Here is a 20,342-nt window from a genome sequence, read left to right as displayed (position 1 = left end):
GGAGGCACAAAATGTCTGCTGCACCTTAACTTTGGTCACAGTGAAGATCTGAAGCAGTGCTTTTAAAAGTCTGCACACAGCCATTCAGAAGCCTTGCTGGGCAAAAGACCCATCTGCCCCTGTCCACTTTCTGAAAGCACATAGGCAGCAGAAAAGGAGTTCATGGACTCCATTGGTGCCATCAGGCAAACCACTGGGGATCCCTGCTGTAGTGAAAGGGATAGCTGTGTATTTCATACACCATAAATTTTTTGTTATCTTGAAGTAAATCTTGAATCATGCCATAGCGTAGAACAGAGGACTTTTAAGATACTTGCATAAAACTGATTGGACTGTACGAATATACATTTGTATCTGCATTTTTCATATTGAAAAAGCCTCAGGTTTAATGAAATTGTGCTAAATAAAATCTAGTCTTAGAAAAGAAAAATTGAGTGGAAAAACAGTTGAGAAGAACTCTTTATTATGGTTAGTTTCACTTGTGAAACTTCTCATCTTCATTTCAAATTGCAAGTGAGTAAATAGTGTCACTGAGAGGTCTTAATATGTTAGGCTGTTTCCGCACAGCCAAGGGAGAGAGCCTGTATCGGCATTAATCATGCCGATGCAGGCTCTGGGGCCGTTCGCACAAACGGCCCCATGGGCTGCGCAGCTGTTGGAGCAGGGTCCGCACAGCCCCCTTGCCTCCTGCTGGCAGCCGTCGCTCTGAGGATGGAAGCCATTTGCAGAAAAACTCGCTCCCCGAGTGAGTTTTGAAAACACAGTTTGGGTGGGAACAGCGCCGCTGCATCAATTTGGCAGCGGCGCCTGTGCGAAGGGTCCCCGCCAAAACGGTGTTTTACCGGGCTGAAGGCGTTGCTTTCTGCCCATGCGGAAACAGCCTTAGAGAAAGGTGACAGTTGTATTTTCCTTCATAGAAGAAGAGTTGCTTTTTATACCCCGCTTTTCTCTAAGAAGTCTCGAGGCGACACTTGTGGGATGGGGTGAGGCTGAGACTGTGACTGGGCCAAGGGCACCCAGCAGGCTTCTTGTGGAGGAATGGGAATCGAACTCAGTTCTCCAGATTAGAGTCCACAGCTCTTAACCACTTCACCATGCTGACTTTTTACTTGAGATTCTGCTTCCCTGTTCCTCCATGGTGTGATCCAGTGAAAAGCAGAAAGTGGCTAAAACACAGGGAATGCAAGTTTGCTGCAAGAAGTGAATTGATTTTTAAAAGTCACATGAGTCTAAAATACCCAGTCCTAATGGGGGCTGCTTCCTGCAGCTAAGCATACTTTACTGCTCCCTGAACCTAGCTTTCTCTGACTTCTTTTGAAAGCCTATAATTTGGTATCAGGTGTGATACCAAGAGACTATAGGAATGCAAGATCTGGAAGGAGGGAGATTCATGGAGTGACATAGGCAGGAATGGCAGAGATGTAATTGTGGTTAATTCTAACTCTTGAATGTTGTATCCCCTCTAGCTAGTAAAATTAGATGCCTCTAATTTTTAAAGAAGTGAGCCTCAGCTATCAGAATTTGGGGGACCAGAGCTCTAAATAACACAAAATAGTAACTGCTTAGTGTTTTCATTGTTCAAAGAGCAATTGAACCTATGGTAGTTTTTGCCTCCAAGTTAGAGATGCAGTCTGACTGGGCTGATTCCCATATACTCTTCTGTCATGCTTTCCAACCTGAGTGTTGTAATCATCATGACAATTTGTGACATTCCCCACCCCATTGTTTGCTTTTAAGGAAGGAAATGCTGATGTTTAGAGTGCAAATGTGCCACACTGCCTACTTCTGGTTGTGTGCAGCCTGAGAACATCAGGCCAAGGCCAAGGAGGAGCACTGCTTAGTAGAAGAGACTGTTTCTTTTTAGCAATAGAAGGGGTAGCGACCATTTGCCCTGTGGAAGTGCTTGTTCCTTTTCTTGGCCTTGTGATCCCCAATCTTTGGTAGTTGGCCCTCTGTGCTCCACGTGTAGTTGCAGGACAGAGCCAACCTCTCTTCACTGAGATCATGTTCCTCTAATATGACGATGATTCATGTTCTTGCTTGCTTGTTAGGTTCCATACTGAAGGGAGGTGGAAAAATTTATTTATTTATTTTATTTATTTATTATTCAATTTTTATACCGCCCCATCCCCGAGGGGCTCTGGGCGGTGTACAACATCGTAACTAACAAATGTAAAATAAACAACTAAAACTGTAAATTTGATATGGTACTTGACCCCACCCTTTCCATACAACAGCTCCTTTAACCAAACACTGATTATTTGGGTTTTTCAGTCATATCAGCCATTTCTAGGATCCCTAAGCCTGTACAACCATGTCATCTTCAGAGATCTGAGAACAGTTAACCTAAGAAAGGAGGTGGGGTATCTTCATCACCAACGAATAATCCAAAGGAATGAACGATTCCAGAACAAGGGGTCATCTAAAAGTGTCTCATGGTAAAGTAATTATACTGAAAAGTTGCTGCAATGATCTCTCTTATATCAGGGTATTTCTTGAATAGTCATTACGTTTGCTCTTCATGTTCACTGTTCTTTAAAAACTTATCTGAAAGTGGCTTTCTCACCACTCCATAAATTCTAACAAGGACACTAAAAATGGTTTAGCAGAGTCAAATGCATTCTTAAATAATTTCACCGTGGAATAGCAACATAGTTGAAGCCTTTCTAACCATTCAGGAAGGATATTCCCTTCTCTAAAGTCCCAGTGTGAAGTATATGGCTTACCCCTTTCTTTGCAGAAATAAGGGAAGATATGTGTGCAGTTTTTGCTCAGATTGCACAGGAAAGTATGGAAAAGGGCTGAAACAGGACTGGAGCTGACTTGGTCAATCCTGAGCACACATGCCTTGGCAGGCAGCTGCAGAAAAAAAAATGCTTGCATTCATCCAGTGTGATATCTAGTTGTGTGAAAGAATCCATCTCTCCAAGCATGTGTAGAATGCTTTTTTTGTCACCAGTGGCTAAGAACTGCTAAGCTCCTGTCCTCAACTTGCACAAAACATGCAACTAGGGTTAAGTTTTTACATGTGCAGCCATAAGACGTTTCATTTGATAACATTTTCTATGTATTTCCTGCATTGCACGTTACCTCACCTTGCTCAAAAGCAGTTTGATTATGGTTCAAATCAAAACAAAAAAAGTAGAATCTGCTCTGATTTGCTACATTTTGTCATGAGCTGCTTCAAGGAATGGATCAGTGGGCAAAACCAGAGGAGATCTGGAACACTAAAGGCCCGGAGTTTAGCAACTAGGATTTGTTTCTAGGTGGTTACTGGTTTTGAGGGCCAAGTTATCTGTTCGTCTGATACTACACCAGACTTTATGGTCATTCTAGAAATAGAACATTTGCTAATCATTGTTTAAGGCGGCGAGAGCAGGGGGATAAACCCTGGAAGAAAACATTTTGTAGATACCAGAAAGACTCATGAATGGCAGCCTAGCTCCTCAGCCCTGTTCTAGCACATTTGCTCAGGCAAAGATGGAACTGCTCCTGAACTTACTGCCTCCAAATCTTTAATAATTCCATGGAAATGTATGTTGCTGTAAGTAAAGGCCTTTTAGCACAGAAAATTGGTCTGAAGTCTGAGCCCAGAGAATGTAACCCTCTAAATCAAAATTAACTTAAGTCCCATAATTTAAAGCTAAAATTTTATTAGAGTATTTTAAAAATAGATTAATCAAATTCATTTGGGATAGTGAAAGTATAATCAGTTAAATGAATCGTGCTTTTTACGAAAGTACTGTTTTATTTTATAAGCAAGAGAAAAGTTCTTTGGTTTTTTAAAAAAAGATATTAAAACTGGTATTCAACCTGATTAGATTATCCATTTAGGATGTGTAAACTTCAAGAGGGCACGAAGGCCTTTCTTTTCCTCAGGTATTCCTTCTTCCCGAATTACTAACAGGTACTGTAAACAGCGACTTTTTGGCTAATAGCTTGCAGAAGGCCACGGACTGTTTCTTCCAACTGTACCAGCTGCTTGGCCTTTTCTTCCAGGACTCTTTGGTTCTGTTCATACGTATTTTCCAACTCTGCAATAAAAAGAGAGTCAAGTCATTCTAACAGCAAACTATGAGTGTGGGATAGTTTGGGGGTGATATAAGCAGGGAAATTGGAAGCAGGTCTCCTCGTATGGGCTGCCTTGCCCTTAACAGTGGGAGAACCTTGTAATAAAGAATAAGAACAGCTGCTTCTGATCATGCTTAACTCTGATGTTGAGGAAATGGGGATGGGGAAGCACAACGCAGAGCTGTAATTAAGAACACATGACTGGTGTTCTTGTTTCTGGAACATTTAAAAGTCTCCTTTGCTTTTTTTTTTTTACCTCTGAGCAGCTGTAGTTTGCTGTTTGCTTGATCTAGCAGTGTTTTTGCTTCATTCTGCAGTGCTTCTGCTTTCTTCCGGGCGTCTGCAGACTCCCCTGTTTTTTTGGCAATTAGGAGCTCTACTGTTTTATACTTGTCATTGACATCGTTGTCCAAGACCTGCAGGGTAAGTTTTAGACACAAGATGGCAGTATCAGTCAGCAGATGCAATAGGCCTTGTGCATTCTTCATTGCTATGATACTCTGACTTTTTAATTAGTACCACACTGTAATAATGATCTGATCTACAGAAGGAAGAGGGGTCCAACTATGAGCAGGCTCTGTGGAATGCGATTTCATATTTTCAAAGTATCTTTTCTCTTTCCCTTTGTTACTCTTTCTCCTGTGAGAAGAAAAATGTACTAGCTGTGGTGTGCTATTCCCATTCTTTCAAAGTCAATGAGAATGCTGAGACTCTCACGACTAATGTCAAATGTTTGTTTTGTTGTTAGTGGCAATGGTTGACCTTTTAGCTAGAAAATGTTACAGCCGTTTTAAATCTGTTTTATAACTACATTCCAGACAGGAGGCTATAATTATTTTCAAGCCGAAGAAAAACAGCATAAACTCTACAGAAGTTTTTTTTTGGGGGGGGGGATACAATTTAACTTTTAAAAGAGTGTATGACAGATGCAGATCTCTACTGGAGTCAACTTCCTCTGAGGAGACAGACAAGTACAGTGGTACCTCGGTTTTCGTCGATGATTGGTCCGAAAAGAATCGACGAAAACTGAAATTGACGAAAACCGAGGCACCATTTCCCATAGGAATCAATGTAAATCCAATTAATTCGTTCGAAGCACTCCAAAAAGTGCAGCGGAGCGGATTGGTGAAGCTTCCACAAAAAAACCAGCGAGGGAGGGCGAGAGGAGAGCTCCTAATTTGGGCAGTGACATCAGGGGTTTTCGTGGACTTTTCGTCAGTTTCAGTTTTCATTGACTTTTTCTGGGCAATTTTTTCTGGGTTTGAAGAAGAAAACCGAGGCAATCGACAAAAACCGAGACAAATTTTGCCCAGAAAAAGTCAACGAAATCCGAAACTGACGAAAACTGAAGTCAACGATAACCGAGGTACCACTGTACGTGTTTTCATAAGCATTCATCTTACACCAGTGGTGGCGAAGACCTATATACGCGAAGGTGCCCAGAGGTGTACTCAAGAGCCTTCTCTGTGGAGCGCGCTTACAGAGTCGTAGCGCCCCCCCCCCACATCTAGGCTGGCCTGGGCCACTGGACTCAATTATTAGCATTAAACCTAAGACCTAGTTTTGGGGAAGCAGTGTAGGTAACCCTGTTAAGCGCTGTTAAATCCCAGATTTTCATGCAAAGAACTAAAGCGCAATCCTTTACTTGGGAGTAAGCTTGGTTGCTGGCAATGGGGCTTGCTTCTGAATAAACCCTCCTAGGGTCGTGATTCACCTGTTGGAAGAGTTGCACGGTTGCTTCAAAGCAAAGCCACCCGACTACCACCAAGCTTACTCCCGAGTAACGTACGCCTCAGAGCCAACCGTTTTTCTAAACTAAAACCTCAGTATTCAGGTTAAATTGCTGTGTTGGCACTTTGCGATAAATAAGTGGATCTTGGATTGCAATTTGGGCACTCAGCCTCAAAAAGGTTCACCATCACTGTCTTACACCATGTGTACACACTGCCAGAAAGTCTGGGACCAGCAATTTTTGCTTATATAAAACAAGAAAAGAAGGCAACTAGAGGAAGTTTATAAATTGTGTGGTGGGAAAGGCCATCAAGTCACAGCTGATTTAGGACAACCCATAGGGTTTTCATGTCAAGAGACATTTGGAGATTAGTTCTTTTACAGTTTGTTAATTTTAGTTGGTTTTATTCAATTATGTTATGACTATAATGTTTTACTTTGTAAAATACCTAAAGCAGATCTGTGGGAAAGGGGTGCACAATTTTTTTCCTGAATAAGTAAACGCTGCCATTCTTGGCAATCTGCGCATTGACATAACTTCCTATTCATTCCTGGTAACACAGTGTCTCTTCTAAAGTTGTCATTTGAGCCCCTCACAACTGGTTTCTAGCCACACAACACACAATGAAGTATAAAAATGTATTCTTTTTGCTGATGGTTAAAAGCAGAATTCAGGTCCTCTGCCTCAATAAAACTAATATTAGGTTTGCTCACTGAATGCGGAGGTGTCAGATGCTTCCCATTCCCTGAGAAGTTACCAATAAGTGTCGGAGCCTAACTAACAAATCTGGACCAAGGATTCAATTTTTAAAGAACAGTTCTGGGCTGCCTCTCTGCAGAACTTGCTCAAGGGGGCTTAGAAAATAAAACAAAACACTAAAACCAGAACAAAGGTTGTTAATCCATAAACTACTTTAAAAATCCAGCTTTAAAAAACCTAAAAACAGTATAGAACACTGAATGGCTTCAAACAAGTCTCAAAAAAGAGTCCTTGGATTGAAGCAGTCCATAAAATGAATGTTTAAAGGCTAACCCCTTAGTTAAAGCCTCCAACAGACTCAATGATGAACCTGGCCTTTCAGTACGGTCCCTGATCGTTTGAGCCAACAATGATCTTATTATGTTTTCTAGGCCGTGCAAGTGAATGGGCAAGAATTGCAGGACAACTTGGTAATGGGAGCAGATTTCCTAATTTCAACATTTTAAAACCCTCCCAACCCTCAAGGAGGAAAGTCTTACTTTTTTAACATCTCCGGTAGTTCGATTGACAGAAGCAACAGTTTCTTCAACGACCCTAATGTCCGCTGAATTTGTAGCAGCTTTTCGCCTAAGCTCTTGCACATTCTTCTCTAGTTCAGCAATGCGCAAAGTAGCATTAGCCAGGGTTTCTTCTGATGCTGTGGTTTCAGATTCAATCTAAAAGACAGTACAATGAGATTAACACAGTTTTCTTCATAATTTCATTGTGTTTCTTAGTGTTCCACAAAGCACATTGAAACGTTTACTGCGATGCCTGTCAAGTACAACTTTCTCCATCGTCCATCTTAGTTTAAAAGGAGGGAAGAGAAATCTCAGCACAGCAAGAGCATAGCAAATATGACCACTCTGGCACTGAAAGACCTCCTCTATGCCCCTCCAGTTCTCTTGCCTTCAACTCATCTCTCCAGAGCTCTTTCACGGTTGTGAAGGGGTTTTGGTTCCTTGTTCACCTGCAAAGTCATCAACAATCCAGTAATTTGATTTTCCAGTTTCTATAAACTTCCTATATGAGGCCATAGCAAATTGAAAGGAACAATCAAATATTTTCATATTAGCTAATTACAAATGTAAACAGGGCAAATCATGTGATTATTACTAGAAGAGATGAAGGAGTGTGTGTGTATGTGTGTGTTTGTATGGGGCGGGGGGTTATGCTTTTTATTTATACCCTGACTTTCCTTTTGGATCAAGGTACCTTTTCTGCCACAGATGCTGTGGTTCAAGTGGTAGAACATCTGCTTGGCATGCAGAAGGTCCCAGATTCAATTCCACTTAAAGACACCAGGCAGTGAGGGATGTGAAATACATCTGCCTGAGAACCACTGCCAGTCTGAGTAGACAAGACTGACCTCGAAGGAAATAATTTACATTTAGCATTGTTTGCAGAGTCTGGGGTGGCCTTGCACCTGATGTGGAAGAAGGGGCAGACTGCACTTCGCTTTAGAATCTTGTATGAAAGCAGACTGCCTACGCTGTACTTGCTCTGGGAGCCATACTTCAGCCTTTAACAACTGCTTCAAAAACAGGATTGGAAAGTGATAACTCACAGAGGTAAGGAGGTCTTGTGTTCCCTGGATATCTTCATCTGCTAGTTTGATGGCCTTTTCGGCTGCATTCTGGGCTTTTCCAGCTTCTTCCAGAGCTTCTTTCACCATGTCTGCGGTGACTTTAACATCTGTTGCACTTTTACTAGGTGATGCAAATTACAACAAAACCAAAGTTAATATTCAAAACAAGGATTTTTTTTTGCCATTTCAGTAAACTTGAAATGGGCTAAGCTTGTCATTTATGTCTAAGCCCTTTGTAGAATAAACCATTTAGTTTCATACAACAAAATATTTAGTTGCATACAACATAGGACAACTTTTCTTTCCAAGTCTAACTGATGAAAGAGAGGCTTGCTATCAATCAGGATGTAATAAGCTACCTTGCTTGCTTAGCTTCATGCAACAGTGCCCGGGCCCTTGCAATATCTCCAGAGCTCTGCTGTAGGACAATCTCAACATCAGAAAGGCTTTCCACCCGTTCCCGAATATTGTCCGCCAGGGCCTGTAACTGATCTGGTGTGCTGGGCATCTCCATGTTGAGCACTTCATTAGCAACTGCTTCAATGCTGTCCAGATCAGCACTGTCTTCTGTTAAAAGATCAAACAAAAAGAAAACAGTATGACATCAGAAGACTGGCAGTTCCTCTGCTGTTATTTTATTCCATTCAGGAGCTGGTAAAAGACAGTGGAATTCAATTATGTAGGAGGCCAATTTTTTTTAAGTGGAAATGTTCACTTCCCAGACCTGAAGAACTTTAGCTTTGATTAACAGAAAATGTGCTAGAGAAGGAAGGTTCACCATGTGATAAAAGGGAGACAAATCACAACAGGGCACCACATCAAAAAAGTTATTGAAAGAGGGCCTATGGCTTAGTGGGAGAGCATTTGCTTGACAAGCATAAGGTTCCAGGATCAACCCCTTCCATCTCCAGGTAGCTGGTGATATAACTCTGGAAAGCCACTGCCAGGCAGATTAGACAATACTGACCTTGACAAACAAATGGTCCGACTCAGTATAAGGTAGCTGCTGTGTTCAATGTGAGAATCTGGCCCCAAGCATGAAGTGAATGTTGACCACAACAACTTACCAAAAATAGCTGGCTACCTTTATCTTAGGATGCAAGTAAGATGTGGGTTTAATTACCCACATTTTGCCACCTTGCATTCAGCCTATTTCAATACTGGGCTAAGCAACAGATCATGAAATCAGATCATAAATACTAAAAATTGGGATAAATAAAGGTATTCTCTGCATACACATGCTCTTCAGTCACTTCACTGTGCAAAGAAGCCTGTGTCAAAAACACAGCCCTTGCATAACACACAGTCATTTTCTCTCACCATTTGTTATATAAACAGTTTTTCCATGACATATTTTGAGCCAGCTTCTGTTCAAGGCATAGCAGTGGTTTTCTTCCCTGTTCAAAATAAAAGTTCTATACCTCCTTGCTATTGCTTCATCTAGTCCAGCTTCACTTGTTTGCAGTTTGACACAAATATGCACACAATTTCTTTTCTGGAGAAACCCAGATACTTTGGAATTAGTAACTTTTCAGCAAAAACATTACACCACTAAGTTCACTTCAGTATTTGCAGATTACAGATCCCAAGGAAGAAATACTTTGAATGTTGGTATTCAATTGGAATAGTTTTCCTGTCTCCAGAGGGTAATAGTCACAGGAATTTAAGTCATCCTAGGAAAGCTGCCCTGATGTTATAGAATGGTAAAAAAGATATTCCACCAAGCTATTTGGACCCTAAAGAAAAGGAAAACATGCAAAAAGACCTAGAAAGGAGGCATAAATACTGTGGGAATCAGCAGTCAGAAGCCAGCATCAGCTAGAAGATGATGTGAATTGGTGGATTAACATTTCAGCTGCTCTCCCCGTCATCTTTGATAGCAACTAACAACCCCAATGTCTCAATATTCTACTGGGACCTAACTGATGACTGGTATCAAGTGAAATATTGTCTCAAAAAGTCTGAGCTGCCCACCTCTCTGCAGTCTTTGGAATAGCAATTAGGATTTTCTAAAGTGGGATCCTTTCATTAAAATTCACAGAAGAAATAAACTAACCCAATGGACTACGTCAATGGTGACTGAAATGAAAGGAACGTTCAGTGGCTGACAGACCTCTCCCTCCAGTCCTTTCCTCCATGTACATGAATTCCCATGTACACATGGTGTTATGAATTTTAAGTACAAGCTGCTTTGGCAGCCATTCTTTCTGAGGCATGCATAAGCACAAGCAAATGACCTAGGAAAACAGCAGGAAGGAGCAGCAGACCCTAGAGCAGTGGTGGCAAACCTATGGCATGGGTGCCAGAGGTGGCACTCAGAGCCCTCTCTGTGGGCAAGTGCAAACAGAGCCCCCCCCCCCCCACATCTAGGCTGGCCTGGGCTGCTGGGCTCAATTATTAGCATTAAACCGAAGACCCAGTTTTGGGGAAGCAGTGTAGGCAGAGGTGGGATCCAGCAGGTTCTCACAGGTTCCCGAGAGTAGGTTACTAATTATTTGTGTGTGCTGAGAGGGGGTTACTAAGGGGTGGTGATTTTGCCACGTGATTTTTGCCTTAGTTATGCCCCTCCTCTCAGCAGTAGCGCGCAGAATTTGAAGCAGTCTAGCAGGAGGTGCACCAGCGTGCGTGGCAGCCTGCGCCTGCGTGCATTCGTTTCCCACCCAAGGACTGGCACAGCGGCTGCGTCCTTGCCACAGCCCCACCCAGGAATGCCCCGCCCCTGGAATGCCCAGCCACGCCCCCATCATGCCCCGCCCAGCTCCATTGGCGCTACGCCACAATTTGAATCCCACCACTATGGGAACCTGCTACTAAAATTTTTGGATCCCACCACTGAGTGTAGATTACCCTGTTAAGTGCTGTTACCCCACTGATTTTCATGCGAAGAACTAAAGCACGACCCTTTACCTGGGAGTAAGATCGGTTGCTGGCAATGGGGCTTGCTTCTGAGAAAACCCACTTAGCATCGTGATTCCCCCACTGGAAGAGTTGCACGGTTGCTTCAAAGCAAAGCCACCGACTACCACCAAGCCTACTCCTGAGTAATGCACGCCTCGGAGCCCACCGTTTTTTCTAAACTAAAACCTCAGTATTCGGGTTAAATTGCCGTGCTGGCACTTTGCGATAAATAAGTGGGTTTTGGGTTGCAGTTTGGGCACTTGGCCTCGAAAAGGTTCGCCATCACTGCACTAGAGCCTACTGGCAGCTAAGAAAGGTGGGAGTGGTGCAGAAGGATGAAGGAAGAGAAGGCAAGAGGACTATGCAATCTGGGAGAGAATGTGGGCAGGAGTAAAGAAAGCTGAAGTGCACCTATAGATTTGAAATAACCAGTCAAACCTTTGTAGGCTTCTGCTAAAAAATCAGATGCCTTGAACTGATGGCTCAAGGAAGAGGATATATTCAGAACAGAGAAGTTATCAGGACCCCAATCCTATCAAAACAGTCCTTACTCATCAGAAAGTCCCGGATCTGCTTAATAAGGTTCCTCAGGTCCCTGTTGCTTCGATCCACTTGCTCCTTGGTTGCATTGGTTTGTAGCAGAACTTCTTGCGCATTGCGTTTTGCTTCATCAGCCCTCACTTTTGCTTCAGACACCTAAGTGGATTCAGCAAAATGGACCTCTGTTTACAATTTCTAACAAAAATAACTCCCCCACAAACCACCCCCAAATGCCAACTGAGAAATCTGTTGACACTGAAATTGTGCAAGAAATGATATTCTCATAAAATCCAATAAATTCTGAAATGATTGAGGTATCCAAAACACCAACAAATCCCTTGCACAGCCTGAGCTACTGTAATTATTTTACAGATGTGACAATCCACATCCATTTATGAGGGTGCTTGACTGAATGTGGTATAAATGGAATGAACTGTTTTATTCTTTGCTATCTAGACTTGCACAAATGCTTTGATATAGCTTGTTTCCATTCTGATCATTAGGATCTGAGCTGCCTTTATTTTTAAAGTTACCATTATAGAGAGCAGTTCGACGTCTTCTAGAGCAACAAGTATGTCTCTGTCAAAATCCATGGCTTTTTGCCAGGCATTGTGGGACAGGGTAACTAATCCATCACAGCCGGGTCCCCCGCATTTTTTCTTTCCATCCTCAGTTCGACAGCCCAGGCCGCCACACTTTGAATCAGAACAGGAAGCCCCGGGGGGAGTTCCGCATGTCTGCAACAGACAGGATTAGATAAAAAGAAAGAGTCAAGAGGTTATCAGGATCAAAAGCATTACCATCAGCACAAACCAGAATGAAATACAGTGGAAATTACATTCTGGAGGGGACTTTGAAAATATTTTAAGTTTTCTCCAAGCACTGCTTTGAGCTAACACTTAACAACATTCATTCATATCTTATGTAACAGGTATTTTTATGTATCATTGCTGGTATTGCATTTACCTCTCAACTGGTGTTTGTAATAAATGCATCATCTATTCGTTACAACATTTCCTCCCATGAAAGTGTGAATTTTTCCCCCCTAGGATACAACCAGCAACATTATTCTTCAGCCAGTTTTGTTTAAACTATTCCATAGAATACCCTACTAGCATCTTACTAAAGCAAAACTAAACAGGAATCATGTGGCATCATAAAGACTAACAACGTTTTATGGTCTAAACTCCTTAAACTTACTATGAAAAATCTGTTACATTGCTAAGGCTCCAAAGGACTCCTGTTTAGTTCTGCTGCAATATACTTTCCTCTGCATTTTACTCACTGGTCATATAGCTGTTGACCTAGGTTTTCCAAGTCAGGTGGAACCCATAAAGTACAATGACACCATTATGGTTCACTTACTGGAGTGCCCCTCACACTGGGGCTGTATTGGATGATGGGTGAGTAGGAAATGTTTCTTCTGATATCTATGAAATGTTGGGACTAAATTGACATTAATCCCTTGCAACCTGGAAATGAATTCAGGTGTCCCAGGAGTGTGAGATGTACGTTACTTTTTGCTGTGGTTTGACTGTTGAATTGCAAACACAAGAGTGTAAAAATCCACTTGAGGACCCCCCTCCCACGAGAATTAACACAGTTTACATCTTCTCATGCTTCTCTTTCTCGGGCTTTGGCATATAGTCATCCCAGTTTTTCTTGTAGCCATGCATGATATCAGCTTTCCCAGTGGAAAAACTTGAGTGCTGGATTAGAGTTTGGATGATGCAGATTCAAATTCTCACTCTGCCCTGGAAACCTACTGGGTGACCTTAGATCAGATATTCTCTTTTTCCCTGACGTATCCCATAGTTATTGTGATGGTGACAGTGGGAAAAAAGGAGAACCATATAAGCCATCCTGAGCTCTCAGGAAGGGCAACATTTTTTTAAAATGTGGTTGGTAGATGAGTGGAAAGCTCAAACTATAAGAATTATTGTATATAGAAACCAGTCCATTTTTCTGAGTGAAAAGGACTTACCATTCTAGATTATGTAATTATTTTAATGGGATATGAATACACAAAGCTTGTACCTAGTGGAGCAGAAAGGTTTGGGACAAAGCTGTCAGATTCAGTCTTTTCCTGTCTCCTTCTACCACCCAGCTACTTGTCTCAAAAGACCTCTTAGGAGGGTTAGGTGACAAAATGCACCAGTGTACAAGAGAGATGAGGATTAAATTTGGGGAAATTTGGTCAAAATGACCTCCTTCTCCATCGTCCTCTGGTAGCTTGCATTGGATCTGGCCCCAACATCTGCACTAGAACTGGTGTTGTCTGATGAATTGATATCTACAGTATCTCTAATTAAGGTTTTCTATAAACATGATACATCTTTACTGTGCCCTTTCCATTTTTGTAATCCACTGAAATCTCCCCAGCACTTCTGAGCCAACATCAAGACATTTGCAGGCAGCATCTCCCATTTTACTACTGTCTTCTGCCCCGATTTGTCATAGTCTCCTTTTCCTTTGCTGCAGCATACATACATAAGCCTTTATTGGCATAATCAGAAGCAAATGCATAGCTAGGTAATAAAAGCAAAAGGCCCCACAAGGACCATAACAGATACATGCTACTGGGAACTCTTAACTATCTCCATAAGGAAATTGGCGACCTCTTCACAAAGACCAGGGTCCGAGTTATTCAGCAATAGAGATAACCTAATCAGATCAGGCAGCCCAGATTGGAAGAGAGAATATAAGTTGGTATATTTAGATCTGATTTTATCAAATCTGGTGCAATGCAAGAGTTGGTGGGCCAGGGTTTCAACCACATTTGCTGCAGCCACTGCCCAGATATTCACCTTTTCAGCCACTTCTGCCAGATCCAGACTTTGCAATTTCCCTGCGAGTTCATCCAAGAGTCGAGAATGTTCCTCTTCCTTAGCCTCAAATTCTGTTTCATTGATCAGGCTTTCCACTTCCAGCCGCAGTTCAGCTGACTGCTCTATTATGCTGCCAGGAAGGAGAGTGGAGGCATTCACTCTCTCTTCTGCAGTCAGAGACATTTGGAAATATTTGGTGATGCTGTCTACGGCACCTGCAGAAATCAAACAGTACAATTATCAAGACTGTTTAGTTCTGTAACACACAATGTGAACCCTGAACATGCAGAGAGTGTCCAGCTGAGGACAAAGGCTGACCCTTCACAAAGCTACAAAACAAAAACTGTTATAGCTGTATTCTTGGCTACAGTTGGCCTATGTGTTAGGGTTATTTCACAAGCTGAATGCAACATGTTCTTACTCACCCCAGATATTACTACACGGTACCCTTTTCCACACTGAGCCAAAACTCAGCAGAGCACATTTTGCATATGCAAGGCCCCATATTCATCCTCTGGCATCTCCAGTGTAAAAGGCTATCAGGTAGCAGGGCTATGAAGGGCCCCTCTCTTTTAGAGAGCTATGCAATTCAATTGTGGCCCTATGTTTATTATTTCTCACCAAGTACTGTGGATTATTACTACATGTATCTCCTGTATCCTATCACTCTGCTTCACCAAGTCTGAAACCTTCCACCAATAGAAATGCCGAGTGGAAGAAATATTTATGTCAGAGGAAGAATTCTTAGACTGAAGGGAGGCCTCAATGAAAGAATCCAATCAGGAAGAATATGGATAGAAATTACGCATAACCGGGAATCACAAACTCCCTCTGCAACCTTAATTTGTTTAGTAAGAATGAGAATGGGAAGGGTCATGGCTTAGCAGTAGTGCATGTGCTTGGCACGCAGAAGGTCCCAGGTTCAATCTCTGGCGTCTCCAGTTAACAGGACCAGGTCATACATGATGTGAAAGACCTCAGTCTGAGATCCTGGCTGCCAGTCTGAGTAGACAATGCTGACCTTGATGCTCTGGTTCAATGCAAGGCAGCTCCAAGTGTCCAAATATGGATCACAAATGAGGGATCACAAATATGGATGACAAAAGAGGGTTTCCACAATTAGTGTTATCTCATTGATTTAACTAGGAAAGCGAAGTACAGCCCTCAGGCATGCTCACCTTTGGCTAGCTCATGCCCTCAGCTCTTTCACCCTCCCCCCCTTATTAAAAATCAACACAAGAGCAACTTCACAACACTGACCCCGAATATCAGAGTTTTTCATTAACTCCAGCTGTTCTGCAATTGTCTTCACAACATTGTCTACGTTCTTTGCATCTGACTCTAGGTCATTCAACTGATTGTCCACACTTTTGCTTTCTGATGCCACCTTGGATAATTTTCCTTCTATTTCTTCTATCTTTTCTGTAACATCTGCTGTTAGTTTCCTGTGAACCAAAGACATTTACTGTTATAGAATAAGAAACACCGACTTCGAATTTTTTTAAAATCCCTAGTGATAGGCTAATTCCTTCCTTCCCTCCTTGACAGTTTGATCAATTGTTTTATTACAACCTCTTTAACCTAAAATACTGCTTTATCACAAAATGCCGTTTTTATCACTATTACTTTACAAACACAAGCCAGGAAAATGTTCATGAAACAGATGTATTGTATGAGATTTAACTTGAACTGGAATCCAGAGGTCTGATGTAAAGCCCTTCACTGCATGTGCCAGAGTGCTGACTGTTAGAATTCATAACATAGATACCAAATGGTTTTTTAAACAATCTTTTTTACAGACTACAGAGCTGGTTAGTTGAGGGGGTGGGGAGAAGGAAACTTGCTCAATAGATTCTTTTCAACACTCTGTAAAACACAAAATGAAACAGAAATCTGAGAGCTGGCTGCGTAGTAGGTTTAGCTGCTTGCATGCAAACTACATTTCATGAGAGTGGATATAAGCAGTTTCAGAGTGAAGGGCTCAGGTCCATCTTTAATCAGTCCTTGGAGGTCTGTAAGTTAATGTGAATTTATTTGCACATAGTCAGCCCTAGAACAGAGTAAATACATATGAATGTATTTCTGTGTGATTATTATAATGAAAATCTTCCTACGGCTCTGCTAGCCCTTTTGCCCTAGGTGTTGATAGCCTTACTTATTCTTTAGGGCAGTGATGGCGAACCTTTTCGAGACTGAGTGCCCAAATTGCAACCCAAAAGCCATTTATTTATCGCAAAGTGCCAACACAGCAATTTAACCTGAATATTGAGGTTTTAGTTTAGAAAAAACAGTTGGCTCCAGAATGCCAGCACCTAGGGCTTGCTCTTACGTGTAAGTCCATAGAACTCAACAGATGGCTTTTTGGCAGCAGGGAGGCTTTGTTTATTTTTTGTTTCCCTGCACAATGGAGAAGCTCCCTTGGAGGTGCTGGGCTGGCACCATAGTGACGTAGCATCTTGCCACCAGAGGCTCTGAACTGGGCTGTAAGGAAGACGAAAGCTGACAGTTCCCCTCATCTGATCAAACATAGTAACCAATATGTATGGCATCTCTTTAGGGGTAGTCATTTTTTATCCAGATTTGGTAGACAAAAGATTCAACTGTATTATTTACTTCCATACATCATTTTCACCTGCTGCATCTGAGCTTTCCTAACAATTTTCTCTTAGTACCTATCTGAGAATCTACACTATACCAGTTTAGCAATAAAAAAGCTCTTTCACTTTTTATCCTTAAAAATAACCCCCACACCACTTGCACTGGAATCCATGCACATCCATCTATCATGTGAGAAATGAACAGCTTCTCAAGTTGCTTGCAAGCACTGGTTGTGTCCTAATTAACAAACCACTGGCCAGGAGATACATGACAGTCAGTGATGTTAGATGGGAAATTTTATGTCCCATATATAAAAATATAATCTGCTTACCTACTGTTGTGCTGCAAATCAATCAAGTTAGATGGGGTAAATGTGGGATATGAAGTATAGATATACCTCAGTCCTTATACATGCTCCAGGCTTGTACATTGTGTATTTGCCTTTTTTTGCTAAGACAATTTAAATGTTCAAATTATTTACTTAAGTTTTCCCAGAAAAACCATATTACTGATGACAGAAATACCTGCATGGTTAATGAGGCCTGGATCCTTTTTTCTGAATCTTCACCTAATCCTTCCTTTGTCTGCTTGTGTATTAAAATACCAGAAGTGTATTAAAAAACCAGAATAAGAAGTCCTTATTCCCCTTTTACAAGATTATTCTAAGAGATACTTCACTGCAACACAGTTGAAAAACTCTTCAGCCATTCAGTGGGGAAGGGACACTGCACTGAACATGGAGGCTTTGGTGGATTGTTTTGGCTTTTAAAGACTTTTTCAAAAAGTGTATAAGCAACGCATTTTCCTTTGGATTTCTTTATGAGTATTGTGTAAGTGCATACAGTTCTTCTGAAAAATCAAAGCAATTAATAGTATGCTTGAGGAGAAGAATAGATAGGCTAGAAACCTAAAACAGGGTAGGAGAAGAAACCTATGTTGGTAACACCTGGGAAGAGCTGCCTTTCCTTGCACAATCTAATCCAGGTAGGATTTGCTTATAATTTGGTAGCACTTAGAGAACAATGAACTTTTCAGATAAAAAAAGTTCTGCCAGTCTTGAGAAACACCACTTGAGCAAGTCTGTGCTGTGCCTGACTGCCAAGCCCCAGACGTTGAGATTTCTTTGAAGTCATAATTTTTCTCTTTAAAAATTGCAACAGTACTTTGCAGATAGTGAAGTACAAATCAGGGTGGGTTCAACTTCTGTCTAGACACTTTCAGCAGTATTTCATTCTGGCATTAACACTTTCAGGCAAAATGTATAAGACAGGAGAGGGGTGTTAAAGCTGCATTCCAAGGAACCTATAGGTGGTTCCTTTGGAAGCTGTTCATAGGTTCCTTGGTGAAAATATCAGTAATAGTGAATGAGTTTCTCTGGAAGAATGTTCATAGACTACTAGCTATTGTCTTCTACAATGCACAGCCTCAGGAGAGCACTGTGTGTATTCTACAGCTGCTTCTAGGTATATTTTATTCTGTCCTTGTTTTCAAAATGGAGTGCTGTTTTTGGGTAGCATCCATACAACATCCAACAGCCATATAGCATTCATTTCCCACTATGGTCTCCCTTTCATCAGTACATTATCTCTCAAACTTGATTTATTACATTTTTTTCTGAAATAACACAGTTCAAGCATGTTAACAAAGTCTGGATGGGAAGGTATGCATTTTCAAAGACTCAGCCCACATCAGTCCCATTTTTCTTCTGTCAGTTGCTGGACTTGCCATTTTCCTGCTTACCGCTAGATGACCTTTAGAACACTTAAAAAAAAACCATAAACACCATGAATGGCCAATAGGGAGACCTGACAATGTTCTGTAGGGAACCACCCACCCCTCTCAGAGCTCTTTGCAGTGAGCTCCACAGAGCCCAATGAGGCATCCATAAAGAACAGAAAATCATGAGATAGTACTCCACAAATCATGAGATAGTACTTCCCGTAACAAATTGTGTTCCTCTGCCCATCAGGACAGTACTGAACTTAAAACAGATATTCTGGATCATTGCTGGTCCCTGTTCAGTGGATTTTCTGATAAGCCAGTTTTGAAGGGGCCTCATCCACAGTTGAGCATGCAAGACTATGGCTGACATGGATACATACAATGAGGCCTAGCAGATTCTGGATCTTAACCACTCTCTTAAACTTGTTTCTCTTAAACTTGGTCACAAGTGACTGAATGACTCTAATCCTGCTGTAGTCAATCAATGCCTATGGCAATGAGGTAGGATCTCTGATGTTTAGGAGAGTCTAATGATTGGCATTGAGGAGAGAGCAACCAAAGTCAAGGAGATCTTGACCTGAATGTCAGTAACGGATGAACCTGTCTCAGTGGGGACTGTGTTGCTCAATGCCAAAGTGAGAACACTTGTTGGCAATATGGACATGGAGTCAAGGACCAGCAGATCAGAGACTGAAGTACAGATTTGGTCAGAGAAGTTGTTTTGCACTATCCGTGTTGAGGTGATGGGGTCAAAGAGCGGTGACTTGGGTAGAGACTAATGATTGGTGTATAACCCCTTCAGAAGTTGATTTGCACTTTTGGACAGGGAATTGACCTCTTGTGCTGTCAAGTGTTTTGACTTTTTCTTAGCCTTTTTAACAGGGGGCTCCAAAGCAGCCCGCTGCTTGAAGGCCACTGGGCCAGAACCGACGTAGGTGGCAGTGAGGTTGACAGGGAGCAGGCTCTCCTGGGTTGTTTATCCATTTTTTCAGGCACATCCAAAAACTTTCCCCAGAGTCACTTTAAGCTTCAACATTTGCTCTGCATAGCCACTGGAGTAAAAAGCTACAGGTGCACTAAGTGGCCATACTATGGCCTTCTTCAAAGGACATAGGGCATGGTCATCATTTTGAACCATTTTAGTCCCACAATTCTGGCATTTTTAAAATAATGCCATGGTGCTGCTAAGATGGCAAAGTTGAAGAAATCTTCTCACAAATAAGAAGTACTTCAGAAGGAAGAGTTGGAGCGAACACGTCCTCTCTCCATAGCACCAGAAAGAGAACTGGGGGAAGAGCGCTCCCACGTCCCTCTGTCACGTGCCCACTTGGATGGGAAGAGTCACTGACTCTGGGCACAAGATGGAGGTGAAGGGGTAGTCCTCCTCTGGAGCTGAGCTTATTAGATATTTTCAGAAGTTCCGTTTCTGTGGCTGGACTGTGCATGCAGAGTCCCAAAAGAGACTGCACAGAAGTCACGAAAATAGAGAACAGCTGAAAAAATTAAGTTAACCTCACTTGCCTCTCAAGTGACTGCTGCAAAGCTGTTAAGCATACTGAAATGACAAGAGACATCAACAGACTACATCAGTTTAAAAGTCTGGAAATGGGGCAAAAGTAAGAAGGTC

At 41.9% G+C, this 20,342-nt stretch overlaps 1 protein-coding gene across 1 annotated transcript in view; it reads right to left on the bottom strand.

The window, feature by feature from the left end:
• Positions 1–3,728: 3,728 nt before the first annotated feature.
• LAMB1 (laminin subunit beta 1) overlaps positions 3,729–20,342 on the bottom strand; it is a 71,821-nt gene continuing 55,207 nt past the window's right edge. The window contains exons 26-34 of the mRNA XM_048500033.1: positions 15,656–15,840; positions 14,375–14,610; positions 12,101–12,304; positions 11,579–11,723; positions 8,489–8,696; positions 8,109–8,250; positions 7,042–7,218; positions 4,328–4,487; positions 3,729–4,034 (exon numbers count right to left, since the gene is read on the bottom strand). Coding sequence (XP_048355990.1) covers positions 3,901–4,034; positions 4,328–4,487; positions 7,042–7,218; positions 8,109–8,250; positions 8,489–8,696; positions 11,579–11,723; positions 12,101–12,304; positions 14,375–14,610; positions 15,656–15,840 — 1,591 coding nt within the window. The 3' untranslated portion in view covers positions 3,729–3,900. The remainder of the gene's footprint in view (positions 4,035–4,327; positions 4,488–7,041; positions 7,219–8,108; positions 8,251–8,488; positions 8,697–11,578; positions 11,724–12,100; positions 12,305–14,374; positions 14,611–15,655; positions 15,841–20,342) is intronic.

This window comes from Sphaerodactylus townsendi, linkage group LG06 (assembly GCF_021028975.2).
Source record: "Sphaerodactylus townsendi isolate TG3544 linkage group LG06, MPM_Stown_v2.3, whole genome shotgun sequence".
In the NCBI taxonomy this organism is placed as follows: domain Eukaryota; kingdom Metazoa; phylum Chordata; class Lepidosauria; order Squamata; family Sphaerodactylidae; genus Sphaerodactylus; species Sphaerodactylus townsendi.
This window is presented reverse-complemented; position numbering and strand designations above follow the sequence as displayed.